General features: G+C 39.8%; 1 protein-coding gene across 1 annotated transcript in view; it reads right to left on the reverse strand.

The window, feature by feature from the left end:
- nudt14 (nudix (nucleoside diphosphate linked moiety X)-type motif 14) overlaps positions 1-27,825 on the reverse strand; it is a 50,324-nt gene that overhangs the window by 18,653 nt on the left and 3,846 nt on the right. Inside the window, exon 2 of the mRNA XM_067417008.1 lies at positions 9,965-10,008. Coding sequence (XP_067273109.1) covers positions 9,965-10,008 — 44 coding nt within the window. The remainder of the gene's footprint in view (positions 1-9,964; positions 10,009-27,825) is intronic.

Raw genomic sequence — 27,825 nt, forward strand, 5'->3', positions numbered from 1 at the left:
TTACAGTTGCAAAATCTCATAAATGTACTTAAAACTAGTAGTGTATCACTGAGAAACGTCCTGCTTGAGTCGTCCATGCGATGGAGGTTCGGGATGAATAAATAGTTCTTCTTCCAATGTTTCATCATCAGACTCACGCTCGGATTGATATGGTAAAATTGATACCATCATTACAGTCTATATAATCTGAAGTCTATACAGAACTGAAGTTCAGTTATGGTAATGGCCGTTTAGCTTCCGACATGCGCTGTACGCGGTAGACCAATCACAACAGACTGGGTCGTCTGACCAATCAAAGCAGAGCAGGCTTGTAGAAAGGAGGGATTTATAGAGACTGATTAATTCGACTAAATAATACCATTTCTTATGAGAAAATGAAAGCGTTTTTTTGATATTTATGCATGTAAACCTCATGTAGGAGACCTCCAAAACAAAATTTGAGAAAAATACTCCATTACATAGTGTCAATAGTGTATCGATGTATGAAGCACATCACACACAGAAGTCCCTTTTTAAACCAAGGAGTTTTGCGGAAAATGTGCAGCCATCTTGAACCCACTGCTAATTCTGGGATAGAATATTTTCGTATTTATGCATTATTCCAAAACGCTAGGATTCCTAATAAAATGACTGGATTTTGCCTGGGTAATTCGCTGAATAACGCTAAATGTGACCACACTTTTAGAGTGCAAGATTTGTTGATCTTCCCAGATCAGATCATTATCTGCTATAATAATATTAATAATATGATGTTGTATTAGCGTGATTGTTTGGATGGCAAAGGAAAGCAAGACGGCTCTTTGAGTGGAGAAAGCGGATATGTCCGTAGGGGCAGGAAGCCCTGCCCTGCCCTTCCCATGGTGGATGCGTGTCAGATATTACCCACACAGCCTGAATGCAAACCTACACACACACACACACACACACACACACACACACACACACACACACACACACTTGATATGTCCTCATAAACCACCTTTATAGTGTAATACCAGTGTAATACCCATGTAGTTATACAAATTTGTGTCCTCATAAACCACATAAACAGGCTCACACACACACACACACACACACACACACACACACACACACACACACACACACACACACACACATTTGTTTTTGTGAAATGTGGGGACATTCCATCAGGCCCAATGGTTTTTATACTGTACAAACCGTACCCCTAAACCTACCCATCAAAGGAAACATTCTGCATTTTTCTTTTCTCAAAAATAACCCTCATCTTGTATGATTTAAAACCATGTTGGTCATCAAATTATACTGATTTCTTTTACTTATAAATTCCCATATTGTACACTTAATTAATTTAAGTGTATTTAAATTTAATTTAAGATTAATTAACTTTGCTACTTACAGTACTTCTTTAAAAACAAACAATTTTAGCAATGCATTTTAGCAACTACAAATATTCTGGGAAGATAGCAAAAAGGTTTGGGAGTGCTGAAATCATTGTCTGAAAAAGTGTTTTTGTGTTATTTTATTTTATGTACACAACATCAGCTACAACAGATAAACATTCAGCAGTGTGGACACACTTCACCATGACCAAAAATGAAGCTAGAGATGTAATAAGTAACATTTGTTTGATTGAAATATTGAGCTCGCTCTTAGCCGAAAAAACTTTACAATGGTTTATCATCTGTTAACACAACGACACCCTGAACATCAGACTGTTAAATTACCCCAATTTAATTATCAAAATAATCAAAAATAATAAAACTGATAATTGTAATATTTTTAAAGATTTTATACTGAATATATTTTTCAAACTGTTCATTATAAGGTTGTAAAGCCTAAACTCACCTGTGGCATTTAAATCGAGTATTTTACAGTTTTATTTTAATTTAGACAGGATAATATAATTTTATTCAATATATAATTAATCAAATATTGGCTATCACGTGAAAATAATATTTGGATTATTGGCCAGAATGTTTATACAAATATCAATTAAATATCAATATCAAATTTTTCTGTGATTAATCACAATTAATCAACAGTTTTAACATATTCTATAAATGTAATAATTTCACAGTTAATCTCCAAATTAATGTAGAAACAACATAAACATATTTTAAATACTTAATACATTTAATGGATATATTACTTAATACATTCATATTTCTATGAATGAAGGACAGTATCACTGATACTAATACAGCTACTGATATCTATGAAAATTACTTTTTTATTTTATAGTTATTAGTTATAGCCAATCAACATTAAAGTGTAAAGTTCATTATTTTCCATAATGTAATAATAAAAATTAAACGTTCATATATTTTAGATTCATTGCACTCCAACTGAAATATTTCAGGTCTTTTATTGTTTTAATACTGATGATTTTGGCATACAGCTCATGAAAACCCAAAATTCCTGTCTCACAAAATTAGCATATCATGAAAAGGTTCTCTAAACGAGCTATTAACCTAATCATCTGAATCAACTAATTAACTCTAAACACCTGCAAAAGATTCCTGAGGCTTTTAAAAACTCCCAGCCTGGTTCATTACTCAAAACTGCAATCATGGGTAAGACTGCCGACCTGACTGCTGTCCAGAAGGCCATCATTGACACCCTCAAGAGAGAGGGTAAGAGACAGAAAGAAATTTCTGAACGAATAGGCTGTTCCCAGAGTGCTGTATCAAGGCACCTCAGTGGGAAGTCTGTGGGAAGGAAAAAGTGTGGAAAAAAACGAGAAGAGGTGACCGGACCCTGAGGAAGATTGTGGAGAAGGACCGATTCCAGACCTTGGGGGACCTGCGGAAGCAGTGGACTGAGTCTGGAGTAGAGACATCCAGAGGCACCGTGCACAGGCGTGTGCAGGAAATGGGCTACAGGTGCCGCATTCCCCAGGTCAAGCCACTTCTGGGCTACAGAGAAGCAGCACTGGACTGTTGCTCAGTGGTCCAAAGTACTTTTTTCGGATCAAAGCAAATTTTGCATGTCATTCGGAAATCAAGGTGCCAGAGTCTGGAGGAAGACGGGAGAAGGAAATGCCAAAATGCCTGAAGTCCAGTGTCAAGTACCCACAGTCAGTGATGGTCTGGGGTGCCATGTCAGCTGTTGGTGTTGGTCCACTGTGTTTTATCAAGAGCAGGGTCAATGCAGCTAGCTATCAGGAGATTTTGGAGCACTTCATGCTTCCATCTGCTGAAAAGCTTTATGGAGATGAAGATTTTTGGTTTTTCAGCACGACCTGGCACCTGCTCACAGTGCCTAAACCACTGGTAAATGGTTTACTGACCATGGTATTACTGTGTTCAATTGGCCTGCCAACTCTCCTGTTTTCAGTTGGTGTGCAATGAATCTAAAATATATGAAAGTTTCATTTTTATCATTACATTATGGAAAATATTGAACTTTATCACAATATGCTAATTTTTTGAGAAGGACCTGTATATATTTTTTAAAAAACAGCAACGGTTCTTGAATTGATATTACTCAGATATACACCAACTTTTGGTAGGAAGCGCTATCCCCTGGAGACTCCATGATTTGATGGTTTGAGGTCTGATTAAGCAGGGTCCTGCTTCAGCTTAAAGGTCCACTGAAATCAAAATGTAAGTTTTGAAGCTTTTACTATGTCTGTGTTAGCCTTAAAGTTATGAATAAGCTGGTATGTTCCAAAACTATGACAAAATTTGCATTTAGAAGATATAAGCATTCAAAATTTACATCTCAGAATCTCAGATTTTGGTGACATCATCGCAGACTAAACTTTCTCGTCAAATCTTCTGTCCAATGAAAATGCTCTCTAGAATCTAAAGCCCGCCCCTACACTGCTGAAGCTAAGGCTCAAATTGGTCAGTTGTTTACACACATTTACTAATTTCTACATGGTGAAAGGCACATAACACACTATATATGTGATAGGAAACGATTCAGTGTAAATATGCTTTCATTTGAGGCGAATAAAGTCTGTTTTCACGTTAGTTTCACGCACCGCAGCAGTGCACACACACACACACACACACACACACACACACACACACACACACACACACACACACACACACACACACACACACACACACCGCGTAGACAACAAACATATTGATCCATTTGAATTCTGCACAGAATGCTGCATTTAAAACCGATATGGAGATTATGATGATAAACAGTTAGAGGAAACTGGCTTTACCAAACAGAGAAATGTCCGCTCTTGCACTCTAGTCAAACTGTATATTAACGAAACTCTATTGGCTGTTTCAAAAAAGGGGAGGAGCTGCTAACAGCTGGAGCTGTTTCAGGGGAAATTACGTGAACACAGAATAATGCAGTGCGTTTCAAGGCACTTCAGTGGGCCTTTAAGAGCTCCTGCTGCGTCTATACTTTCATCTATCCCATCAGGAGGAAGTACACTGGATGTCAGGTATAGACTCCTCCCTTTCTCTTCACTGATGATGAGCTGTGGAGTACAGACCATCAGGAATGAAGAGTGCAGTCTGGGTCAACCCTCAAAAACTGCGGCTGACGGGTCAGTGCCCCTGCGAGCTGAGGCATGTCTGAATGACATGCTCCTCGCTGCACCATGAAAGTACTGTCGAAGTCACGCAGGACGTGTCACACGCCATTAAGCCTGCTGTCCATTAAGGTTGTTTGGTTCTCGCTACGGGATGCAATGCAACGGGAGCAGCAGGAAGAGAAGAAGAGGCCTGGTGCAGCATTATACTAATCACTCAAATTCAACACTGTAGATGAAAGATCACAGACAAACACACACACTCATCAACGCCCCTGAAAATCCTCACAAAGGACGATGGCTACCAGCTCACAATAGACTGTAGCAGGGGCACTGATGACCTGAACAGATGCTCCTCTTAATGGCTTTACCTTTCAACTGCAGATCACCTCATTCATCAATCCACTAAACAGTGCAACAAAACAACGAGTCACAGGCAAATGGTGATTTCAAATATTTTAACAAGTGCATATACGCAATCGGTCAAAAGTTTGGGGTAGGTACTTTTTTTTTTTTAAACAGTTTTTGAAAGAAGTCTATTAGGCTAGGCAACGTGGGGGAGAGAACGCTGGCGTTGTCTGTTCGCCGCTTCTACACCCACAAATCATGTTGCTGTACTATTAGATTTAGATTTTATTTTATTGTGTTTGTGACTAGTCAACAATTGGGACTGTTGCTGATTGCTGGCAGCCAGTGAGAGGACGTTGTTTGTTGTTTCGCCGTTTTCCACTGCTTCTCTAATATTTATGTGTGAATTGCTGCGGTTGGTTTTGGTTTGAAGGACATTTGATGTTGCTCGCTGCGGCTGCTCTCTCTTCTGGGTGTCGTCTGCTCACTGGTGGTCTCCCTCGGGCTTGAGCTGCATGGTGGCTGAAGTTTGCACCGGGCCAGCGTCATCAGCGTCCGGCATAATGTTGGGATGTTCCGCTTCTCGGCTGCGCCGCTGTTCCGTCTTGCATTGCAGCCGTGGAGCAGCTTGGTCCACAGAAGTGCCCGGAAAACTTTATCTGCCTCCTGCATGGTGCTGCGGCGATCCCCATCGTCTGAATCACCATGAAGACCCATCATCTGGTCTTCAGCTGTCATGCCTCGACGACGTCATCAGGACACTGCCACTGTGAGAAATGTAAAACATGGAGTGGACCAGGGTGTGCTGCGGAGCTTACAGAGGCTTCGACCATCCGCTCTGTTTTCTGCTCACCATCAGCTCTGTTTTCTGCTCACCATCAGCTGTTTTCTGTTCACCATCAGCTGTTTTCTGCTCACCATCAGCTCTGTTTTCTGCTCACCATCAGCTGTTTTCTGCTCACCATCAGCTCTGTTTTCTGCTCACCATCAGCTCTGTTTTCTGCTCACCATCAGCTCTGTTTTCTGCTCACCATCAGCTCTGTTTTCTGCTCACCATCAGCTCTGTTTTCTGCTCACCATCAGCTGTTTTCTGTTCACCATCAGCTCTGTTTTCTGTTCACCATCAGCTCTGTTTTCTGCTCACCATCAGCTGTTTTCTGCTCACCATCAGCTCTGTTTTCTGCTCACCATCAGCTGTTTTCTGCTCACCATCAGCTCTGTTTTCTGCTCACCATCAGCTCTGTTTTCTGCTCACCATCAGCTGTTTTCTGCTCACCATCAGCTCTGTTTTCTGCTCACCATCAGCTCTGTTTTCTGTTCACCATCAGCTCTGTTTTCTGCTCACCATCAGCTGTTTTCTGTTCACCATCAGCTGTTTTCTGCTCACCATCAGCTCTGTTTAGTGCTCACCATCAGCTCTGTTTAGTGCTCACCATCAGCTCTGTTTTGTGCTCACCATCAGCTCTGTTTTGTGCTCACCATCAGCTCTGTTTTGTGCTCACCATCAGCTCTGTTTTGTGCTCACCATCAGCTGTTTTGTGCTCACCATCAGCTCTGTTTTGTGCTCACCATCAGCTGTTTTCTGCTCACCATCAGCTCTGTTTTCTGCTCACCATCAGCTGTTTTCTGCTCACCATCAGCTGTTTTCTGCTCACCATCAGCTGTTTTCTGCTCACCATCAGCTCTGTTTTCTGCTCACCATCAGCTGTTATCTGCTCACCATCAGCTGTTTTCTGCTCACCATCAGCTCTGTTTTCTGCTCACCATCAGCTCTGTTTTGTGCTCACCATCAGCTCTGTTTTGTGCTCACCATCAGCTCTGTTTTGTGCTCACCATCAGCTCTGTTTTGTGCTCACCATCAGCTCTGTTTTGTGCTCACCATCAGCTCTGTTTTGTGCTCACCATCAGCTCTGTTTTGTGCTCACCATCAGCTCTGTTTTCTGCTCACCATCAGCTCTGTTTTCTGCTCACCATCAGCTCTGTTTTCTGCTCACCATCAGCTGTTTTCTGCTCACCATCAGCTGTTTTCTGCTCACCATCAGCTGTTTTCTGCTCACCATCAGCTGTTTTCTGCTCACCATCAGCTCTGTTTTCTGCTCACCATCAGCTCTGTTTTCTGCTCACTATCAGCTCTGTTTTCTGCTCACCATCAGCTCTGTTTTCTGTTCACCATCAGCTGTTTTCTGCTCACCATCAGCTGTTTTCTGCTCACCATCAGCTCTGTTTTCTGTTCACCATCAGCTGTTTTCTGCTCACCATCAGCTGTTTTCTGCTCACCATCAGCTGTTTTCTGCTCACCATCAGCTCTGTTTTCTGTTCACCATCAGCTCTTTTCTGTTCACCATCAGCTCTGTTTTCTGCTCACCATCAGCTCTGTTTTCTGTTCACCATTAGCTCTGTTTTCTGTTCATTATCAGCTCTGTTTCTGTTCAGTTTTCTGTGTTGGTTGATTGTTTGTAGTATTCTATATTTTTACTTGTTATTCATTTTTTTATTTTTTCCCTTTGTTGCACTTTGAGATTCTTCGGAATGAAAAGTGCATTATAAATAAAATATATTATTATCCTCACAAAGGCTGCATTTATCTAATTAAAAAATACAGCAATATTTTGAAATGTTATATCAATTTAAAATAACTTTTATATTTAATAAATGTGATTTATTCCTGTGATGGCGAAGCGGAATTTTCAGCATCATGAAATGGACTGCATTTATATATAAGAAATCACTCTAATATGCTGATTTGCTGCTCAAGAAACATTTATTTTTACTATCAATGTTAAAACAGTCGTGCTGCTTAATTTTTTGTAAAAACTGTAATTTTATTCAGGATATTATAAAATTCTTTACTGTCACATTTGATCAATTTAAAGGGATAGTTAACCCAAAAATGAAAATTATCCCATGAATTTCTCACCATCAAGGTGTATATGGCATTCTTCTTTTAGATTAATAAAATGGGAGTTATATTAAAAAATGTCCTGGCTCTTTCAAGTTTTATAATGGCAGTGAATGGCCGTCCTGATTTTGAAGCCCCAAAAAAGTGCATCTATCTATCATAAAAATATTTCACACGACTATACTCCATAAAAGCCTTCTGAAGTGAAACAATCTTTTTGTATAGAAAAAAGAGCTATATTTAAAACGTTATAATCTAAAATAACTAGCTTCCAACAGATGGCAATACACATCGATTTACGGCAAAAGAGTGACCTCTGACCTGACGCATGACGTGCTGGCGAACGCGGAAGTGCAGAGGATAGAGTAAAACAAAACACCTGTCACGAATTAGGAATTTTAAACGAGAAAAGAGAAATGTTGGAGGATTTCAATATGAGAAGAGGAGCTTGAGTTTGTTGCCCAGCCCTATTTGTTTGAACCGCAAGAGGCGTCAAAACTTGCTCTACTTCTACATCTGACTTCACACATTGCTTCAGGGGAAACTCCTTTGGCGTCGACTTGCGTAGGCCGTCTGCTGGAGCTAGTTATTTTAATCTATAAAGTTATAAATATAGATATTTATCTTACAAAAATGCATCGTTTTCGCTGGAGAAGGCCTTACAGAGTATTTTTTTATAATGTATAGATGCACTTTTTGGGCTTCAAAGTCAAAATTTGAGTTTAATTGTTTGAATTGTGCTGGTTGCCTCACTAAGACAATAAGATTGGTCCAAAATCCAGATCCACGTAGTTGAATGTTCTGATTGGCTGTAATTTTCTCACCTTGCACAATTTTGAATGTATTGAGATTAAGTGTGCCGCACAAGTCCTGAAAAGTGAAGCCAAAGCGTTTTGATCGCCCCAAGGTGGCTTATCCCAGTATAGGTCAAAAACCATGCCCAATCCATATAATTGAATGGGATGTGAGACAAAATAAACAATCAAATTACACTGATGGTTTCTGTCATTTTAGGTAGTTTTTAAATCATGCTGTTGTAAGTTCAAGTGTTATTTGAGTTGTTCTGCAGTAAACTGTAATCGATTCTGCAAGGAGAGTGTGGGCGGTGATTTGATGTCAGTGCCATATTGCTTTTCTACAATAGAAGAGTGAATGAATGTTTAAAATAAGGTCTTTTTAAAATTGTTTTGTGGACCACTTTCTCACAAATGGTCCTCATTGAAGAACAAAGGTCTTCTTAAGAAACCTAATAATATAGGAACATGCTGTAACTCTTGTTATATTACTGGCCAGAGAGTTTGTAGCCACTATGTTCCACCAGGTCTACTTGGTTAGAATGATTGAATATCCAGACAGCTCCATGGAAGATAAAAGTGTCCTGCAACACTGACACACGGTCCACAGAGGTTCTCAATCCTCACCGATAGCTTTAATGAACCCAGTATGAAAGGTCACCATGATCTCAAGGCAGCAGTTGACAACTGGAGAGGTACAAAGAGGCAGCTCTTAGGTGTGTAATGACCCAAAGACCGCTTAGGGTTGGTAAGAAGGGGTTGTGTGGAAAACAGAATGGAAGTTTAACTGCTTCTGCCTCTCTCTAGGACACTTCAAGCCTGGTCAAGGATCAGTAACTGCACTGAAGACAGGTGGAGGGCTGCAAGGTCTACCTGAACCTACTAAAAAATGACTGTGTATAAAAGTAAGAGAAGAAGGGACAGATTTATCATGACAAAGCTCAATGGAGATGTGTGCATGTAAAAGACAGAACTGAAAAGAGATCAAGAGGTGCACAGGACTTTTGGGGCAGGGGAGAACTTCCTATTGTTGCACCGTGGTGAGACATTCCAGCTCCAAAAGCCTCTAATCCTCCAAGGTTTATAGTCGCCTTGAAGTATTATGTTGAATGATTTACACTCCGTGCAGCTAAATGCAATGGACATCTTTCTGATAATATTGTTAAACAGGCTAACAGGAAATCCAAATCGACATTTCTCTTTATAGCAGAATGTCTAAATTTAGAGGGCAGTCAGAACTCCAAAGAGAACGAAATACAGTCGAAGACAGAAACCAAATTTAAACAAAAAGTCAGAATGTCACATAATTCAGAGAAGGCTTACTTCAAAGTGTTATTATTGTAAAAACAAAAACTAAACAAAAACAAAAAGATGGCACAAAGAAAAGAAAAAAGTATGGATCAAAACAGAACGAAAGAAAGACATAAGACTCACCTATCATGGGTTTGCATAAAGTCCCAGGACTTCTTTGTTCCATTCTGTGAGAACAAAAACAAACAAAAAAACAACAATTTAAAATATCACATTTTTTTATTTTATTTACCTAAACATAATTTAGGTACATGAGAATATTTCTGATAGTTTTAATGTTAAATAGAGAAAATTGCTTCTTGATGTAACTTCATTTCTCCACACTGTAAAAAATTATTTAGAAAAAAAGTTACCTGGTTGCCTTAAAATTTTGAGTTCATTGAAATTGAAATTGAGTTAATACAATGAAAATTTTTTGAGATTTGACAACCTTTATTAAAATATTATTAAAAGATTTTTTAAGCATATTGGGTAATTGTGTGTGTTTTATTTCTGATGATGCAGTGAAACATGCCAAATAGTGCTATTTTCATGATTTATCAAAAATGTTACGTGGTTCAGATACAAAAATATTTTGAGTTTCTATTTATTAAACAAATTTCCTTCATTGTATCAACTCAAATTTTTTATTTCAATAAACTCAAAATTAAGGCAACCAGGTTACTTACTTTTTTAAGTTAAACCAACAAAAAACAACCAATTTTTTTTTACAGTGCATGAGGTGAGGGGCTGTCATGTGAAATTTTAATTTCCCTGCTAAAACGTTAGCAGGGCTTATGTTTTGAATATTGCAAATGTAACTAGTTGCTAGGCAACCAGACATCCTATCAATCCCAAAATTATATAAAATGCAATTAGCCACAGATCCTAAGATATTAAGTTATATCTGTTCAATAATAATAACCGCATATGCTGGATTGCAATAAAGAGTGTGTTCACATTAAATATTATATGTACTACAAAATACCAAGCTTAATCTTAATGAAATTATTAAATGGCAACGTTTGGTTTCAAAATAGACAAGCAGCTTTGTGTATTTGAGTTGTCAAAACACTACAGCAATAATGGGAGAGGGTGTGTATAGCTCTTAAAATGTTAATAGTAACAGCCCAGGCTTATGTATGTGTACAGTGCATGTACAGTACTAAGTGTCTCCCTTACCCTTTTATATAAACCTCTAGCACTTTTGATCACTACAATGCCTGAAGACAGGGATTCTGCAAGACATGAATCTTACAAGATCAGACATGAGTCTTGTAAAGGTTGTTGGTGTTCCTCAAGTCGATAGGGGATCGGCCCAGTGTGTGCGCTTGTACTCTACTTGAAGGCGCATCACTTAATTCTTATTCTACATACACTTATATATATTCTATTTTCTTTATATCATGAGTACAACTTGTAGTTTGGAATTAGGATGCAAACTCAATACTCAATGAACACTCAATATGTAATGCATCTTGTAAAATGCTTGGCATCACAGAAATGTGTTCTTTGAAGATCATGTATCATATTTTCACAAATAGAACAATTACAATTACATTCGGAAAATATGCTTATGTCCAAGACTTTACACCCAATATTTGTCTCAACACATACCAGATATTTTGTCATAGTTGTGAACAAGTAGCCTACAGCCCTAATAATAAGGGTTTGGAAATGAGTAATTCTCTTTTCATGGGCGCTCTTTATGCTAACACCCACAGTAACTATTCATTCACCACAAAAGAGTGATTAAGTATATCACTCTGAACTTTGAAAAATTATGCATAGCTCAGCATAACCAGTATCTTTAAGGACTAAAGCTAAAGGATCACAATACCAGGTAGCATCATGATACAACGCATGTGGATTCACTAACTAACTGCTGTTAAGTAGTTAAATCACATCCAAAATAAGTTTATTTGCAATGTGTGTTTGCTGTGTATAATTATGTATGTGTATATATACATATACACACACACAAATATTTCTTAAATATATGCATGTATGTGTGTATTTAAATATAAGCCTACATAATTATACACAGCTCACACACATATTACACAAACTTTTAATTTTGATGCAATTATTCGTGATTCATCATTCGACCGCACTACATATAATATCATTATACATACATTAAATGGTTATACAAAAAAGAGTAATAATATTTTAGATTGGCTTTTTTTGCAGAATTCCACTGTGGAATAGTTAAACCCTCAAAGCCACTGTCAAGGAAAACTTTTAAATGGGAGGTGACCGATTTTATCCAATTTCTAAGTGCTATCCAGATAAACTGGTTGTATAGTTGTAATGTGCAAAGGCAGAAATAATCAAAGGCTTTATTACACCTCTCAATGAACAGACAATGTGCCATTTAAAAAAATGCAGCACCTTTTTCCAGTTGAACAGCTTAAGCGTAACCTACCTAATCGTGGTTGCTGGTCTGATCTGTTAATAAGAAGCAAAGCTCCATTAATGGAAACAGTCATCGGTTACCTGAGGCACCAGTGTAAAACGAGAGTGTGGAAAGTGAACCTGCATACCAAGCATGGTCAGTGGATCCGACGGGGGTCATGTTTGCTTTGGGCAATGCCGCTTTTCGTGCTAATGACCTGCATCTTTTGGCTCCAAAATGTGGCTGTTTTGGAGGGAAGACTGAGAAAGCGGAACAAACTTCAAACTTGTAGCTCTGTATGGTGTCAGAGTTGCTCCATTAATCCAAGCCAGTTAAATGCTTGAAAGAGTTTGTAATCTTCATTACTCAAGCGTCAGCTGCTTTGCTACATAAAAGAAATGTCAATTTTTAGAAGAGATCACATCTTTAATTTAGACTAATGAATTTCCAGTCATTTGTGATTACGTTCAAAGATTTAACAAATGTATAATCATTTAAAAGTAGTATTTTAGGTTTGATAATAAATCACTGGCCACATTTACACAGCAGCAGAATACGGTTGTCAGTCCTGTATTTGAGTCCTGAATGCGGTTAGGTTCTAGCCTGACGTCTTCATACTAGATTCTACTGATACTGCTCCATTGGGCTGTAATTATGGGGTGTGTTTCAACCAAAACAGTAAAGACCTCAATTGGATAGATCTACAACCAATCAGAGCAACGGAGCGACGCATAATGTTAGTTGTCAAATGTCAACAGAACGCAAGCCTGTGTTGCCAAGCCTGCGGTTTTCCCGAAGGTTGTTTCCATGTCCGCGGGTTGAAGCGATCTCAATTATGTGATATATAGACCCAGTAATATATTCTTTGCTCGGGTTTAAACGAAAAGGAAACGTTTAAATCACTTAAAACAGACGCGATATCTGATTCAAACAAGTGATGTTCCACAGTGTCATCCATCTTTGTAATGCACAAAATCTGCATAACCGTCGCTGCGCTATCGTCATTGTGTAAAGCTTGCCCCAACGTTTCTGATTTGTGCCATGATTTTGACGGATTAGAAATGGGCTTTGGGCTCTTTGCCAGACTCCTAAATTAGCTGGAAGTTGGTTTCCCCAGGCTAAGTATATATCACAATATAGTTATTTTTGCTTTAAGTTTATATCATCAAAATGTTTGATACCATTAAAATATCATTATTTATATTACCATTTTCTATTTCATAAAAAAAAAAAAAAAAAAAAAATACTAGCCTACAAAGATAAAAACCAACCTTACTGAAGACAAGTAAACTGTTAAAGTAAGAGTAAAGAACTAACTACAATAGAACAGACACAAATGAAATATACCTAACTGAAACTAGAAATACTACATAAAATGTGTAAAGAAATTTATTTGGTAAACATTGGGAAAACAAGACATTTTAGCCAAGAAAACAGGAATAAAAATGTTTTACTCAACATTTGAAAGAGCTATTTTTATGCCTTATACACTGCAGGTGAGATGCAGTTTACCTCACAAGAAGTGATAAAGTAGTTTAAAGTAGTTAAAGTATAAAAATGTCATGGCCAGGATAGAGGTGCGTGCCCTAATCAGAAAAATCCAAACATTTTTGTGTAGGTGCAAAATTCTAGCATTTTTCCCGCAGGGCTAGACAAGTGGGGATAAGTGTCTTTTCATGGCAAGTGTATACTTGAGTACATACTTGTGGAGGCAAAAGTGGGTATGTTAATGTGTGGAGGGGGACGTAACATGCTGAACTTTAGATTGTCAAACAAAAGTCTTTATGCTATTATCATAAGAGTGATTATACAGTATCTAAGACAAAGACAACCCGCAGTTTTCTGAAAAGCTTCAACATTTACATTCCATGAAAGCAAACCCTTAGTCTTAACACCAGTATTAAAACATCCATCACTCCTGAGAGCACTGAATGGGATAGGCCATGCAAGTTCATGCACTGCAAAGACAAGCCCACAAAGTGAAAGTGCTGTAAATTGAGCATAAGCTATTACAAGATAGAAAAAGATGTAGGAGTAAAGAGTAAGGGCTTTAAGATGAGGGTAAAACAGATTATTTGTTGCTCAACAGCCAAGTATGCACATTCATGTACCACAGACACCAGGTCTATTGAATCTACATGATCACTGCTGTGAAAGATTTTTCTAGTGCTGCAGTAGAGTGCAAAATATTTTTGAGGACTCCGCCCAGAACGTGATTTCCTCCTGCGGGGGACTCCGCACAGAACGCGATTTCCACCTGCGGGGGACTCCGCCCAGAACGCGGTTTCCTCCTGCGGGGGACTCCGCCCAGAACGCGATTTCCACCTGCGGGGGACTCCGCCCAGAACGCGGTTTCCTCCTGCGGGGGACTCCGCCCAGAACGCGGTTTCCACCTGCGGGGGACTCCGCACAGAACGCGATTTCCTCCTGCGGGGGACTCCCCCCCAGAACGCGATTTCCACCTGCGGGGGACTCCCCCCAGAACGCGATTTCCACCTGCGGGGGACTCCGCCCAGAACGCGATTTCCACCTGCGGGGGACTTCGCCCAGAACGCGATTTCCACCCCAGAACGCGATTTCCACCTGCGGGGGACTCCGCCCAGAACACGATTTCCATCTGCGGGGGACTCCGCCCAGAACGCGATTTCCACCTGCGGGGGACTCCGTCCAGAACACGATTTCCATCTGTGGGGGACTCTGCCCAGAACGCGATTTCCACCCCAGAACGCGATTTCCATCTGCGGGGAACTCCGCCCAGAACGCGATTTCCATCTGCGGGGAACTCCGCCCAGAACGCGATGTCCTCCTGCGGGGGACTCCGCCCAGAATGCGATTTCCATCTGCGGGGAACTCCGCCCAGAACACGATTTTCTCCTGCGGGGGACTCCGCCCAGAACGTGATTAAAAACTCTCTATGATGGATAAACTGTGCAATTAATCCGCTAATCACTTGTGTTATGAATCAAACCAATCAACTACGATCCATTTACTTGAGGTTGCACATCCTGCGATGTGACTATCACGAATGCACACGTCGCAAAATCAATGCTAAAAAGATATATCGTGCAGACCATGCACCATAGTAAAGCAACCTGATGTAGGTTGTGTATAATAGTCTGGAAAGTGTAAAATGACATCTGAAACAGACTAACCGATTTATAAAATGTATACCAATTACAATAGTTATATACTACTAATTGACCGAAGTCCAAAAATCCCCATAATCCATCCATGTCACCACACGTAGAAGTGTAGAAGTGATAATATAAATGGCCTTGTTTCTAAAGCGATCTCATCAACTCTGCAACTAATAAATAGCAAGGAAATAAACACCACAAGCATTTACATTACAGATTGAAACAGGCACAAAGATGCCAATGTATGTTGAGAAAATGCATGCAAAGCATCTTATCTAAACAGGAAGTGAAATCATGCAGGTATACACTGTAGAACTAGACAAAGCCCTAAAACTGTACTACTATTACTATTTTAAACTTATGATTTATAAATGCATTTAAGGCAATTGTATTTAAACCAACCAATTTAGATAATCTACTGTGTTTTTAAAAAGTAAGATGATTGTTCACCAATCTCATTCATCACATATTACGGTGCACCAGTTATACACAGAACTTCCAACAGAAAAATGATATTGAACAATTACAAAATGAAAATTAACAATATATTAGCTGGAACTAAAATCCAGGTAAATGAAGAGGTGTGTACAAACATGCACTCTTAGCTTAACACGTATGCTGTTGAACTAAAAGGTCAAACGACTGTACTAGTTGAATACCTAAATGAAAGGTACAAGAAATTCAGGTTTAATGGAGAGCTATAGGCTTCACTTCAAAAGAGACATGTGGTACAGGTTTGGCTGCACCACTTGGTTTTCACTGTAAAACATCTTGCAGTATTAGAAAGTAAATTATAACGTACAATGTTATGCAAGTCAACATCTGTCTGGTTTCTGGACAGAATTTTGAACACCATCCCAAACGTCAAAAATGAGAGCGACAAATTTGCTCTGGCCACCTTGCCAATGACGCTGTAGAAAGATTTGTGTATGCGCTGACGCTCTGACGTAGATCGAAAGCTTGGTATTTTTAAAAACTTTATTTAAAGGGGCCAAAGCAAAAACAATGATTATGATCGCCATTTTGTGCTGACAGACCACAAATACTGTTATGTATTGATGTATTAAGTTATGTAAGTAACCATAAGTAACCTCGTGTAATCATTTAAATGTGAAAAAAGAAAACAGATCAATGGAAAGAACTTAACAATTATAGTTAGATGTTTGCTAACGAAATAAACCAATTAAAAGCCATTTGTGTGGTGTGGCTTTTGTGTTGGTGGTTAAGTGCTAGTCTAATTTCAAAATGCAGTTTATAGAAGTTTACTAGCTGCGGTCTTTAATTAACATCAACATTTATTTGTGTGCAGCCTACATACAATAACGGTCCTGGTTGAAATACAGCATTAATACAATTGGTCAAAACTGATTTCTTGAGCAAATTAATTGCATTCCCAGCTGAAAAACAAGTGTTCTAGATCGAAAATGTTGCCTATAAATAGTGTTGCGCGCCTTCTTATCAAACCAGCTATAGCAATGATCAATCTCTCAATCCAACCAAATTTAGCTTGGAAACATATGTGGCCGGAACCAAAGTTTACAGGCCTGCGCTCTCTGGAATCCTCTCAAGTGGAGCATTTCAACATTATGATTGGTTGGTATTACCTAAAGTTGTCCAGATTTCAACTCTCCTCAACGCCCAAATTGTCCAAGATTGTCCTATCGGCTTAGGAAACTCAATAGCTTGTACGTTTTTGAACTGAAAACGAGCTGCGTTTTCTTAAAGGGGTGGTTGCATGCGATTTCACTTTTTTGACTTCAGTTAGTGTGTAATCTTGCTGCTTGAGCATAACCAGTATCTGCAAAGTTACAGCGCTGAAGTTTAATGCAAACAGAGATATTGTCTTTTAAAGTTATGCCAGTTTATTGCCTACAAAAACGGCCGGTTTGGACTAAAACGAGCTTCTTCCCGGGTTGGTGACATCCTAAACCCTTGCTAGTCCCCGCAGATGTGACTTCTGGCCGTAATGGTAAGGGGTGTGGCGTTTCCGGACAGCCTGTGCTTGGCACTTCAGCCAATAAAAATACATGAAACTACATTTGGCCATGTAACCAATCTAAGACCATTGCGTTTTTCGGAGGGATGGGATTCATAGAAGCAGGAAGCAAACGAGCCCAGCGGTGTGGAATAAAGGTCAAATATAAGAAAAATACAGCGTTTAAAAAAAAAAAAGTATTAAGACATGTTATACTGCGCCCCATAAACACAACCAAGCCTAGAAAAAAAAACACGGAACCACCCCATTAAGACCAAATACAATGCAAAACAAAGTTGGGAGTGAGTAGCCTAATTTGCTATTCATTCTTGCGCCTGATTTCTGTTAGATTTCTGCCTACGCACTTCATTGCGGTTAAAACTGGTTAAATGTTAAAGAACACTAATAAAAGAAACACCTTGCCACTCCGTTTCAAGGGCCGAGGGGAAGGGGTAGGCATGGGGTATCAAATAGAATTGGGATTGAGCCTAAATGTTGAGCCACAAGCCACTGAACTCAAGTCATCTTTATTTATATAGTGATTTTTACAATACTGACTGTTTCAAAGCAGCTTTACAGTGATAACAGGAAAATAATGCAACAAAATTTGTTTCAGCTATACAGACACGCTGGAGAAAACACTGATGTCATCGTCCTGTTCAGTTCAATTCTCAAACAATGGTGCCAATGCAGGCAGATCCGTAATATAATATTAGGTGAACAAGTGTTAGTTCACCTAATAAAGAACATTCTGTCGTCATTTACTCACCCTTATGTCATCCCAAACCTGTAAGAATTACTTTCTTCTGTGGAACACAAAAGAAGATATGTTGCATACAAAAAAGACAATGGGGTCCAATGAGGTTGACCTCATTTGATCCCATTGACTTTCATTCCACTGACAAAAACTTATACTTCTATATTTCATGAAAAATCTACTTTTATGTTCCACAGAAGAAGAATAGTCAAACAGGTCTGGAACAACATGAGGGAGAATAAATCATGACACCCTTAAAACTGACCTATAAAATTACCTAACAAGTGTTCACTAAAAATGTAGCCTATATGATGCATCATTCTGAAACAAACCAATTGAAACCCAGGTTATATTGCCTCCAAAAACCCCTGTTGAGGTTCTAGCTCCTTTTATTGTTTTGCCCCCTAAAGGACTATTCTGTGTGGCAGGGTCCCTGGCCTTGCACACAGATGGTGGGGGTCCCTCATTATCAGGGCCACTCTCTAGGTCAACAAGAAAAGCCTTTTGGGACCCTGGGAATCACAAGCGACATGGATTACAACACAGATTACAGGGAGTGGAAGGAGACACAAGACTTGAAATTATGGTGCCCCCTCCGTCCTACTCGCAATAAAGGCTTATGAGTGAATAGGGACGGAGCGACAGGCCTTGTTCTTTTGCATGCTTAAAGTCTAATTATCATCAGCTTGCAGTATATAATGCTGTGACCCCGACAGCTGCTGAGAATTCAATTGCTGTCACGCTGCCATTTACAATCAAGGCCTTTAATTCCCACCATGTGCTGTTCAACTTCCTAAGATTTAAAGCCCTTATCGCACATTATTCCCACCAGGCTATCACGTGCCAAGCCCTGCTGATATTCATAGTAAGAAAGATGTTGTCTGGATCTGGTAGGGTGTGCTGGTGTGAAAGGGATAATGAGCAAAAGGATTCATTATTTTAAAAATCACATGCTTGTTTACTGTACCTACCCATTCATTTTCTTCTCAGGCCTACATGATTCTCAAAACGTGAGATGAGTTTTATGCAACTCTGCACTGCCACCCTGCAAAGGGTACAAAGGTTGAGTCCTCAAGCATACTTCAGATCTCAAAGGTAAACACTAAGACGTCATTACACCGGGACAACCAATGTTACTGAACCTACCAACCACCTAAACAAAACACTTTCTGTGTAAACAACAAAACCCAACCCGATGCCGACACATGCTGATTTTCCCCTCAAAGCTCGCCGACCATAAATTACGACAGAGTAAAAATACAAGTGAAAAAACAAGCGATAAACATTTTATGGAGGGTTTCTTTTCTGCAAGAGTCTGTCAGAGGTGACCATCGTCTTCACCCATACTATTTTCTATTTACATTTTGAAAGTGTAAGGGCAAAGGCAGACATGTCTGCCACTTTAACCCAATTGAAAAGGCTTTGTTTCGCTTCTTTTTTCTGCTCTTGCGCTTCAGAGCACAGGACTAGGGATGAAAGAGATGGGAGAACAGAGGGAGCTCAACCTCTGTGTCTCCATCTGCTTTCTCCGCGCCCTCCACCCCTCATCGACCCCACTCTCCTTCTGCCCCTCCATCCCACAGGTGTGAGCTTACCTCCCCAAATTACCCCCTCTGTGTACCCCCAACCCCCCTTCAAGCCCCATGCTGGGCTTAAGTAGAGCTCATGCCTGTGAGCCTAGGGCCACAAGTTCCTGCAGCCATCATAGCAAATGCCTTACAGTAAGGGAGGCAAAGATCCTTGATTATGCTGGCAATTGATGGAGGGTAAAACTTGTTGCATCACAGGTTTTTCTACATTTAATCATGCAGTTTGGATTTGTGCAAGGGACAAATACTGTAAACAATCTCTTGAAGTATCAAAAATACATTTTGGTCCAAAAATCACAAAAACTATGACTTTATTCAGCATTATATTCTCTTCCTTGTTTTTGTTCAATTCTCAAATAAAGATTCAAACGGTTATGAATCAGCATATTGATTCATGATTCGGATCGCGTACCCAACAGATGAAATCACATGACATTGGCGATCTGAATCATGTATCAATAAGCTGATTCATAACCGTTTGAATCTTTATTTGAGGATTGAACACAAGCAAGAGGAGACAATGCTGAATAAAGTCGTAGTTTTTGTTATTTTTGGACCAAAATGTATTTTCGATGCTTCAAGAGATTCTAACTAACTAACTGATGTCACATATGGACTACTTTGATGATGTTTTTATTCCCTTTCTGGAAATGGACAGTAAAGTGTGCAAACACTTTCATACGCTCTCAGACTAAATATGAAATATCTTAAACTGTGTTCTGAAGATGAACAGAGGTCTTACGGGTGTGGAACGATATTAGGGTGAGTCATTAATGACATACATTTCATTTTTGGGTGAACTAACCCTTTAAAGAGGTGAATTCATGCCTCTGTATGAAATTGCATTTTAATGCATTCTGAAGTACAGATTCAGAAGAGTCATATACACCCTTGCAACTTTGCTTTCACTAGGGAAAAATCAGCATCAGAAAACAACTCTAACATGAAAAAAGAGAGACAGCGGCGTACAATATATTCTTCACTAAGTGATTTATGAACATTTCAAAGAACCACATTGTTCCTGTGAACAATCCACAATCTCACAGGGAAACGATATACAGGACATAAATACAATGCCGTGAATGGCGGCCGAAAAACCTCCTGCCACAAGATTGAGGCTATGCCATGCAGTGGGAAAATGTTCTTGGGTGCAGTTGCTTCCAGATTCTCACCATACAAAACCAACATCTGTAAGAGAAAGGATGTCAATGGTGATCTAGGGCCACACAGTCTTGGGAAAGTGAGAGAGTCCTTTCATCAGATGTGTTATGGGTTTGGAAACAGTCGATAAGTAGTAAGTTACACTGTGACACACTTACCACGCAATGTAAGATGACAGGCCAGCCTTGGGCGACAAAGAGTACTCGAGGCTCAAGAGCTTTTCTTTCTCTTTCCATCTCCTTCTGCTCTCATTGTTTTAGAGTGTCTCTGTAAAGCTGTCTAAAGAGAGGTGGTCTACAGAGGGTAGGGTTAACGGCTTTCATGGGAAGCGCACATCTCCATCTCACCTTTTTCATGCTCATTGGGCTCTAATGCATTCATTACCTCTCTTGCGCACATCTGCCTCACGTAAATCCCATTTCCTGTGTCTATTGAGCGCGCCCAGTGGCCTGGTGCTGGGGCGATGGCCGCCACACGTTTCCCATGGCCTCCTCACCCTTCTGCTCACTCCAGCATCCCTGCCCCTATTGTTCCTCATCTGTTCTTCCGCACCCAGTGCACACTGTTGTCTGCCTACCAACCCCTGCTTTAATCCAACACCCCTCCTCTCCCCAATACACTCTCCTTTGATAACCCCCTTTCCTAGCCAAGACCCCTGCTGCTAAGGCAGTAGCCTGGCAGCTGGAGCGGTTGACCATGTTGGCTCAGCTGCTGGTTCTCGGGACCCGAGTGACTCTCGGCTCTGCATGAGAACAACACTGGGAACTGGCTCAGCCTAAATTTCATTATCCAACCACTCTACTAATTAATTAAGGAGGTGTCCAATGGGAGAGCATTGGAAGATTACTGTACCGTAGATACAAGAACCTTCCATATTAGATTTCATGTGTAAGAGACCAGTGTTGAAGGACCCGGGATTGGGCTTTGTCTTGTCACGGGAGCATTTGGGAGCGGTCTTGACTTTTTTTCTTTTTTTTAACAAGATTAGTCAATCCATTTGAGATTTATAGACTTTTTTCACGGTAGCCACATATTTATTTTTTGACAGGAATGAAAACTAGGCTGCAAGGGATAGAACTAGTGTGTGTTCAATGGATTGTACTGTTGTTTAACAACATACCGATTGTTTGGATGAAAAAACATCTTTCCGAAGTTATTCTCTCGATCACAGGGCTCATAAACGTCTTTATCAAACAAACACAAGGATTTATTTCTCATCCACCCACAATTGATTGAAATATTATTTTTTTATTACTTGGCCCGCACAATCGGTGGATATCAAACACACAGAGAGAGAGAGAGAGAAAGAGAGAGAGAGAGAGAGAGAGAGAGAGAGAGAGAGAGAGAGAGAGAGAGAGAGAGAGAGGAATATTATTTCACTATTCACCGGCCTGCCGACGGGCATATGTTTTGGTAGCCCGTCTGGAAAACACATAGCCCCGGGACTACTATTACACACGTACATGTCTTCCCCACGTGAGCTGGAACTTCATTAAAAATAAATTAAGTATCACACATTCCTAATATTCTGATCCGAAGGAAGCTTATGCAGCGACTGTATACTTCCACAATATCTTGCTATCTTTTTCGGCATGTCACTTTGGATTTTTGGATGTTGTGAACGCGGTCTTCCGAACTCAAGTGCGCACCCGCGAACCGCACCCGAGTCCGCATAAAGGCAGTCCAGGCAATCGAACCAAGTGTGAAAGCACCCTTATTATCCTATTGCGCCATCTATAGGCCATGATCAGTGACTAATCCACATCAAGATTAATACGTCATGGCAGAGAATTCAAGTCATCTAGTCTGTGAGACCCCTAGTACTGATTTTTACCCAGCCCTACCAGACAACACATTGACTCATTAAACAGTGCCAAACCCTGGAGGTGAATCTGCGAAAGGGGTTGGTGCAAAGGTGAAATGTGTGATGGGTGGCAATATTTGAAAATACAGGTGGTGGAATGGAATTGCAGCAAGCATCTACTGGTACATGGCAGCAGGGCTGTGTGGGTGGAACAGTGCGCTGTGACTCAGTGATGCGGCTGGAGCTGAAAATTTCAACTTCTTTCAGAGAGGCAAAGGTTGGAGGTGTGGGTGCATAGATTGCACTATCTTCTGTTGCACCTGGAAAAGTGTCTAGATGTTTTCTGACCTGCACTTTAAAGTGCTCACTTTTAATGCATTTAAAACCTCCTACGATTATTTATAATGGAAAAGTGGGACAATTAAGGACTAATTATTCTTTTCTACTAGCCTGAAAAGGACTCCATACACTTGCATTTCTGACAACACTTTTACAACACAATTATTATTAGCACAAATTGTATCTATGAACTAACTGGCCGAAACATTTTTTCTTCTTCTCTCTAATAGAACATATTCCTAACTCTAAACAAATCTATTTAAATGTTTTGCATTAATATGACCAACTAGAGCATCAATTTTAAAGCAGAATCCTGCCTTTTTACAACAAATATACTATAAAAATTATTTATTTTTATACTGATTTATTTTATGTTGTCAGAATCAACTTAGATAATAAATGTTGTTCAGATAATAAAACATTTTGAGTTTCTATGGATTAAAACAATATCTATAATGAATTCCACAGACCCTATTTTAACGATCTGAGCACATGGTCTAAAGGGCAAAGCCCAAGTGCACTTTTGTGCACCGAATTTAGTTTTGCTAGTTTAACAAAGAGGAAAAACGGTTGGTGTGCCCAGCTCAAGGTCTAAAAGGGTTGCCACTATTCTCTTAAAGGTCCCATGGCATGGGATGTTTTATAATGTTTCCTGGGGTGTAATTATATTGTTAGTATGGTTTTTACATCAAAAAATGTCATAATTTAGAAATAAAAGGCATTTTTTCTATACCAATTTATCCCTCTGTTTGGAATGCTCTGTTTCAAGAGGCGTGTCTGCTGTGAGTCTTCAGTGAAAACACCCACTGTTGTGATTGGCTGATTTTAAATGAGATTACGTGCGGAGGGGGCGTGGTTTAATCAGGCACGAGGTGGAGCTGAGCTGCAGTGCTGCCAGTCAAGAGACAGACAGAGAGAAACAGAGCTGGGGAAAGATTGCTGAGGAAGTGTTATTGTACCGAGTTTTGGAGAGCGCAAGTTTATTTTTTTTGTATCTGAGAACTCTGAATAAACACGCGTGAACTTTGCAATGTTATTTCTCTCACAAAATGCTTTCACCACCGCTAACAACAAACACGACATCGACATGCTTCTGTTGAGCATAATGAGCAGCGTCATTCAAACGGGTGATTGACCGATTCGAACATTATAAAGAGTGTTCTTTGATTGCTCTCTGTAGTTTAATCATTTAAATAACAGATTTGTTTCATGCTGCTAACAGAAACGACGTGAAGTTGATGGCTTTAGTCACTGGCTTGATTCACTGATGCATCAAGACAGCCAGCGGCGGGACTGACAGTATTAAACGATTTAGAAAAAAGTCTGTGTGAACTTGAATGATTAGCTACACATCAGAATTCACTGATCCCAGATCAGGCATTAATGAACACTGTTACTCACTGTTTGTGGCGGTGCTGTTAAATCCTTATGGTAAAGCCTGTGCTGCTGATGACTCCACTTAAAAAAAACGGTCTCTTTTTTCTACTAATTCTCTGGGCGGGCAAAGCAGAGGAAGGGGCAGTCACCCTTCCTGGTATGACGTCATAACAGGAGAATTCAAGATCAGCTTATTTGGGCTCTCATTTTGTCAAAGGCAGAGGAAGACAGCCTGAACTCGTTTTACACTGATCAAAATTTCTAGCGTCTTGGGGACAACATTCAGGCTAGGAGAACTCATATCAATGTTGAAAAACCTCATAAAATAAAAATGTCATGCCATGGGACCTTTAATGAGTCATGGTTGTAACGTGCAATAAACCTATGAGAGTCTCATCTCCCATTCCCTTTAAAAACCATTTGTGCTTGCACCATGGTGGATGCGCTATTTACATGCCGTAATATAGACACCCAACTTAACCTAAGTTGTGTATTGCCACGATTGGTTAAATAAGTAGCCAATTTGATTAGTCATTACTGCAAATTGGTCATTGTGATGCATGCAATGACTCAAACGCGGTTTTAATGAAAATTCAATTTTAAATGATATTACTAACCTACAGTACATTTTACCGTGGTTTATCGTGAAACTGGTAATCGTTCCATCCCTAGTGTGTAATAAGCAGAGTGTACACATGTTGTACACCTGCCTATAGGCACATACAGTGGAGCAAAAAAAGTATCTAGTGTCACGTTGTTTAAATAGCAAATGCATATGTGCCGATTTGTGCACCCATGTGTGTGTTAGTCTGAAAATGAGGTGTGTTCAGGAGCATTGTTGGCACGTTGCTATTTTGAGCCAACTGAAAACGACTGTGACTGACCAACAAAAACCTGTTCTAAAGTCAATAGCGCAGTATTTCTTGAGTTATTTAAAGAGCACGTTAGTAATACAGTGGGGCAAAAAAAGTATTTAGTCAGCCACCAATTGTGCAACTTCTCCCACTTAAAAAGATGAGAGAGGCCTTTAATTTGAAAGACAGAATGAGAAAAAAAATCCAGAAAATCACATTCTCTGATTTTTTAAGAATTTATTTGCAAATTATGGGGGGAATAAGTATTTGGTCAATAACAAAAGTTAATCTCAATACTTTGTTGTACACCCTTTTTTGGCAATGAGAGAGGTCAAATGTTTTCTGTAAGTCGCCATAATTTTTTTACACACTGTTGCTGGTAGTTTGTCCCATTCCTCCATGCAGATCTCCTTTAGAGCAGTTATGTTTTGGGGCTGTTGCTGGGCAACAGATATTCAACTCCCTCCAAAGATTTTTATGGGGTTGAGATCAGGAGACTGGGTAGGCCACTCCAGGACCTTGAAATGCTTCTTACGAAGTCACTCCTTCATTGCCCGGGTGGTGTGTTTGGGACCATTGTCATGCTGAAAGACCAAGCCACTTTTCATCTTCAATGCTCTTGCTGGTGAAAGGAGGATTTTACTCAAAATCTCACGATACATGGCCCCATTCATTCTTTCCTTTACATGGATCAGTCGTCCTGGTCCCTTTTCAGAAAAACAGCCCCAAAGCATGATGTTTCCACCCCCATGCTTTACAGTAGCTATGGTGCAACTCAGCATTTGTTCTCCTCCAAACACGACAAGTTAAGTTTTTACCAAAAAGTTCTATTTTGGTTTCATCTGACCATATGACATTCTCCCAATCCTCTTCTGGGTCATCCAAATGCTCTCTAGCAAACTTTAGACGGGCCCAGACATGTACTGGCTTAAGCAGGGGGACACGAAACCTTGCTTTTTTGTAGGTGACCAAATACTTATTTTCCACTATAATTTGCAAATAAATTCTTTAAAAATCAGAAAATGTGAAACATCCTCCCTCAAATCTCCCCCTCCCGCTCACATTTCTGTCAATAGGGGGGAGAAGGATGTGAGGGAGGATGTTTCAGCCGCGACTGCGCCGAGTCGAAGTACTCTCAGAAGTGCTATTCTGCCATACATTATAGTTCTCCTTTTTAATCTGCTTAGAAAAGTTTTATTTTATGTCATCATACTCAACAATTCAACTATTTGTGTAACTGTATTTAAATAGGGAAAACGTGGAGGTGTTTGGTCGCTTCTAACTTGATCTGTTTGGTACCATAGTGAATGAACTGGGTTTAGTGGGCTAAGCAAAATGCTATCAGATCTTCAGAGAGATTAAGTGCACACACTCAGACAAGAGAGGTATGCATCAACTCGTTTCAGTTAAGGGAATAACACAGTTTAATATGAAAAAGCGGTGAAATATCCCTTTAAGTGTTTAATCAACACTTGTTCAATCACACAAGTATTGCACTGAGAATAAAAGCCTTAAGGCCAGATTCATTAACAGTCTCTTTTCAAAACCTCTTTTGGCATTAACCAAAAAACTATTGTCAGTATTTTGCAGCTGACCTTACAGTATATACATTTGTAGGAGTTTCCCATTTAGGTGCAAAACGTGTGGGAGGAGAGTATTTCAATCAATCATGCAAGGTAATTTACTAAGGTTTGTGCTCGTCAGTTTATTGGTATTTGTGGAATTATTTACAGCCAAAAAAGCATGTCTTAAACCAGACTCTGATTTGCCCTGCTCTTGGTAGATTGCATTAGACACATGCAGATTTCTTTATCTTAATCTTTATGGGCAGGGGACTATAGAAATTATGGGACTATAGAAATCATGCTAAAAGGTTGTAACAGCATTTTTAAAACAAATACACCACTGAGCAAGGCCTGACCATTATTATGGTGCAGTTTAAATCCAAACTACAAGAATCAGGTGGTGCGACTCAAAGTGAAACATCTTGAAATCCCTTAACCTCACATTAAGGGTTTATTGTATATTGCACGAAAATCTGGAAAGAAATCACTGTGCATTCCATCCATGCCCACACAGAGCAGCGGATGTGAATGACTAAGACACCTCATGTGCAAACCGGGTATGTGGACCCAGGGTCTGCTTGTCAAACTATAGCAGGAGGAAGTATTACTACACTCTGAAAAATGCAACACAGTTTGAGGAGAACAATCAAGGAGGGAACACCCACAGGTGCCCGGCAAAAAACAAAAAGGATTTAATGCACGGCAGTACAACAGAAGGAAAAATGACGTAAACTCAGGAAAACACTATGGATGTGCTGACATATTTGTTACCACAGTGCCACGGAAAAGGATATGGATGCATGCCAAGAATCAGCCAGCACCAAAAGGTTAAAATATTAAACCATACCCACAGGCTATTTGAATATGATTGTATGGTCTACAGATGTTGGCATTGAGCCTTTAACTACTACTTCACAAATCACATTTAGGGCTTTTGGCCTAAAAAATTATTAACATTAAAGGTGTCATGAACTGGCTTTTTTACTGTCGGATCCAAACCCAGCATCGACTGGAGATTTGTTTACAAATGATCCCGCAGTGAACTGAAG

The sequence above is a fragment of the Pseudorasbora parva genome, chromosome 15, assembly GCF_024679245.1.
Source record: "Pseudorasbora parva isolate DD20220531a chromosome 15, ASM2467924v1, whole genome shotgun sequence".
Classification (NCBI taxonomy): Eukaryota; Metazoa; Chordata; class Actinopteri; order Cypriniformes; family Gobionidae; genus Pseudorasbora; species Pseudorasbora parva.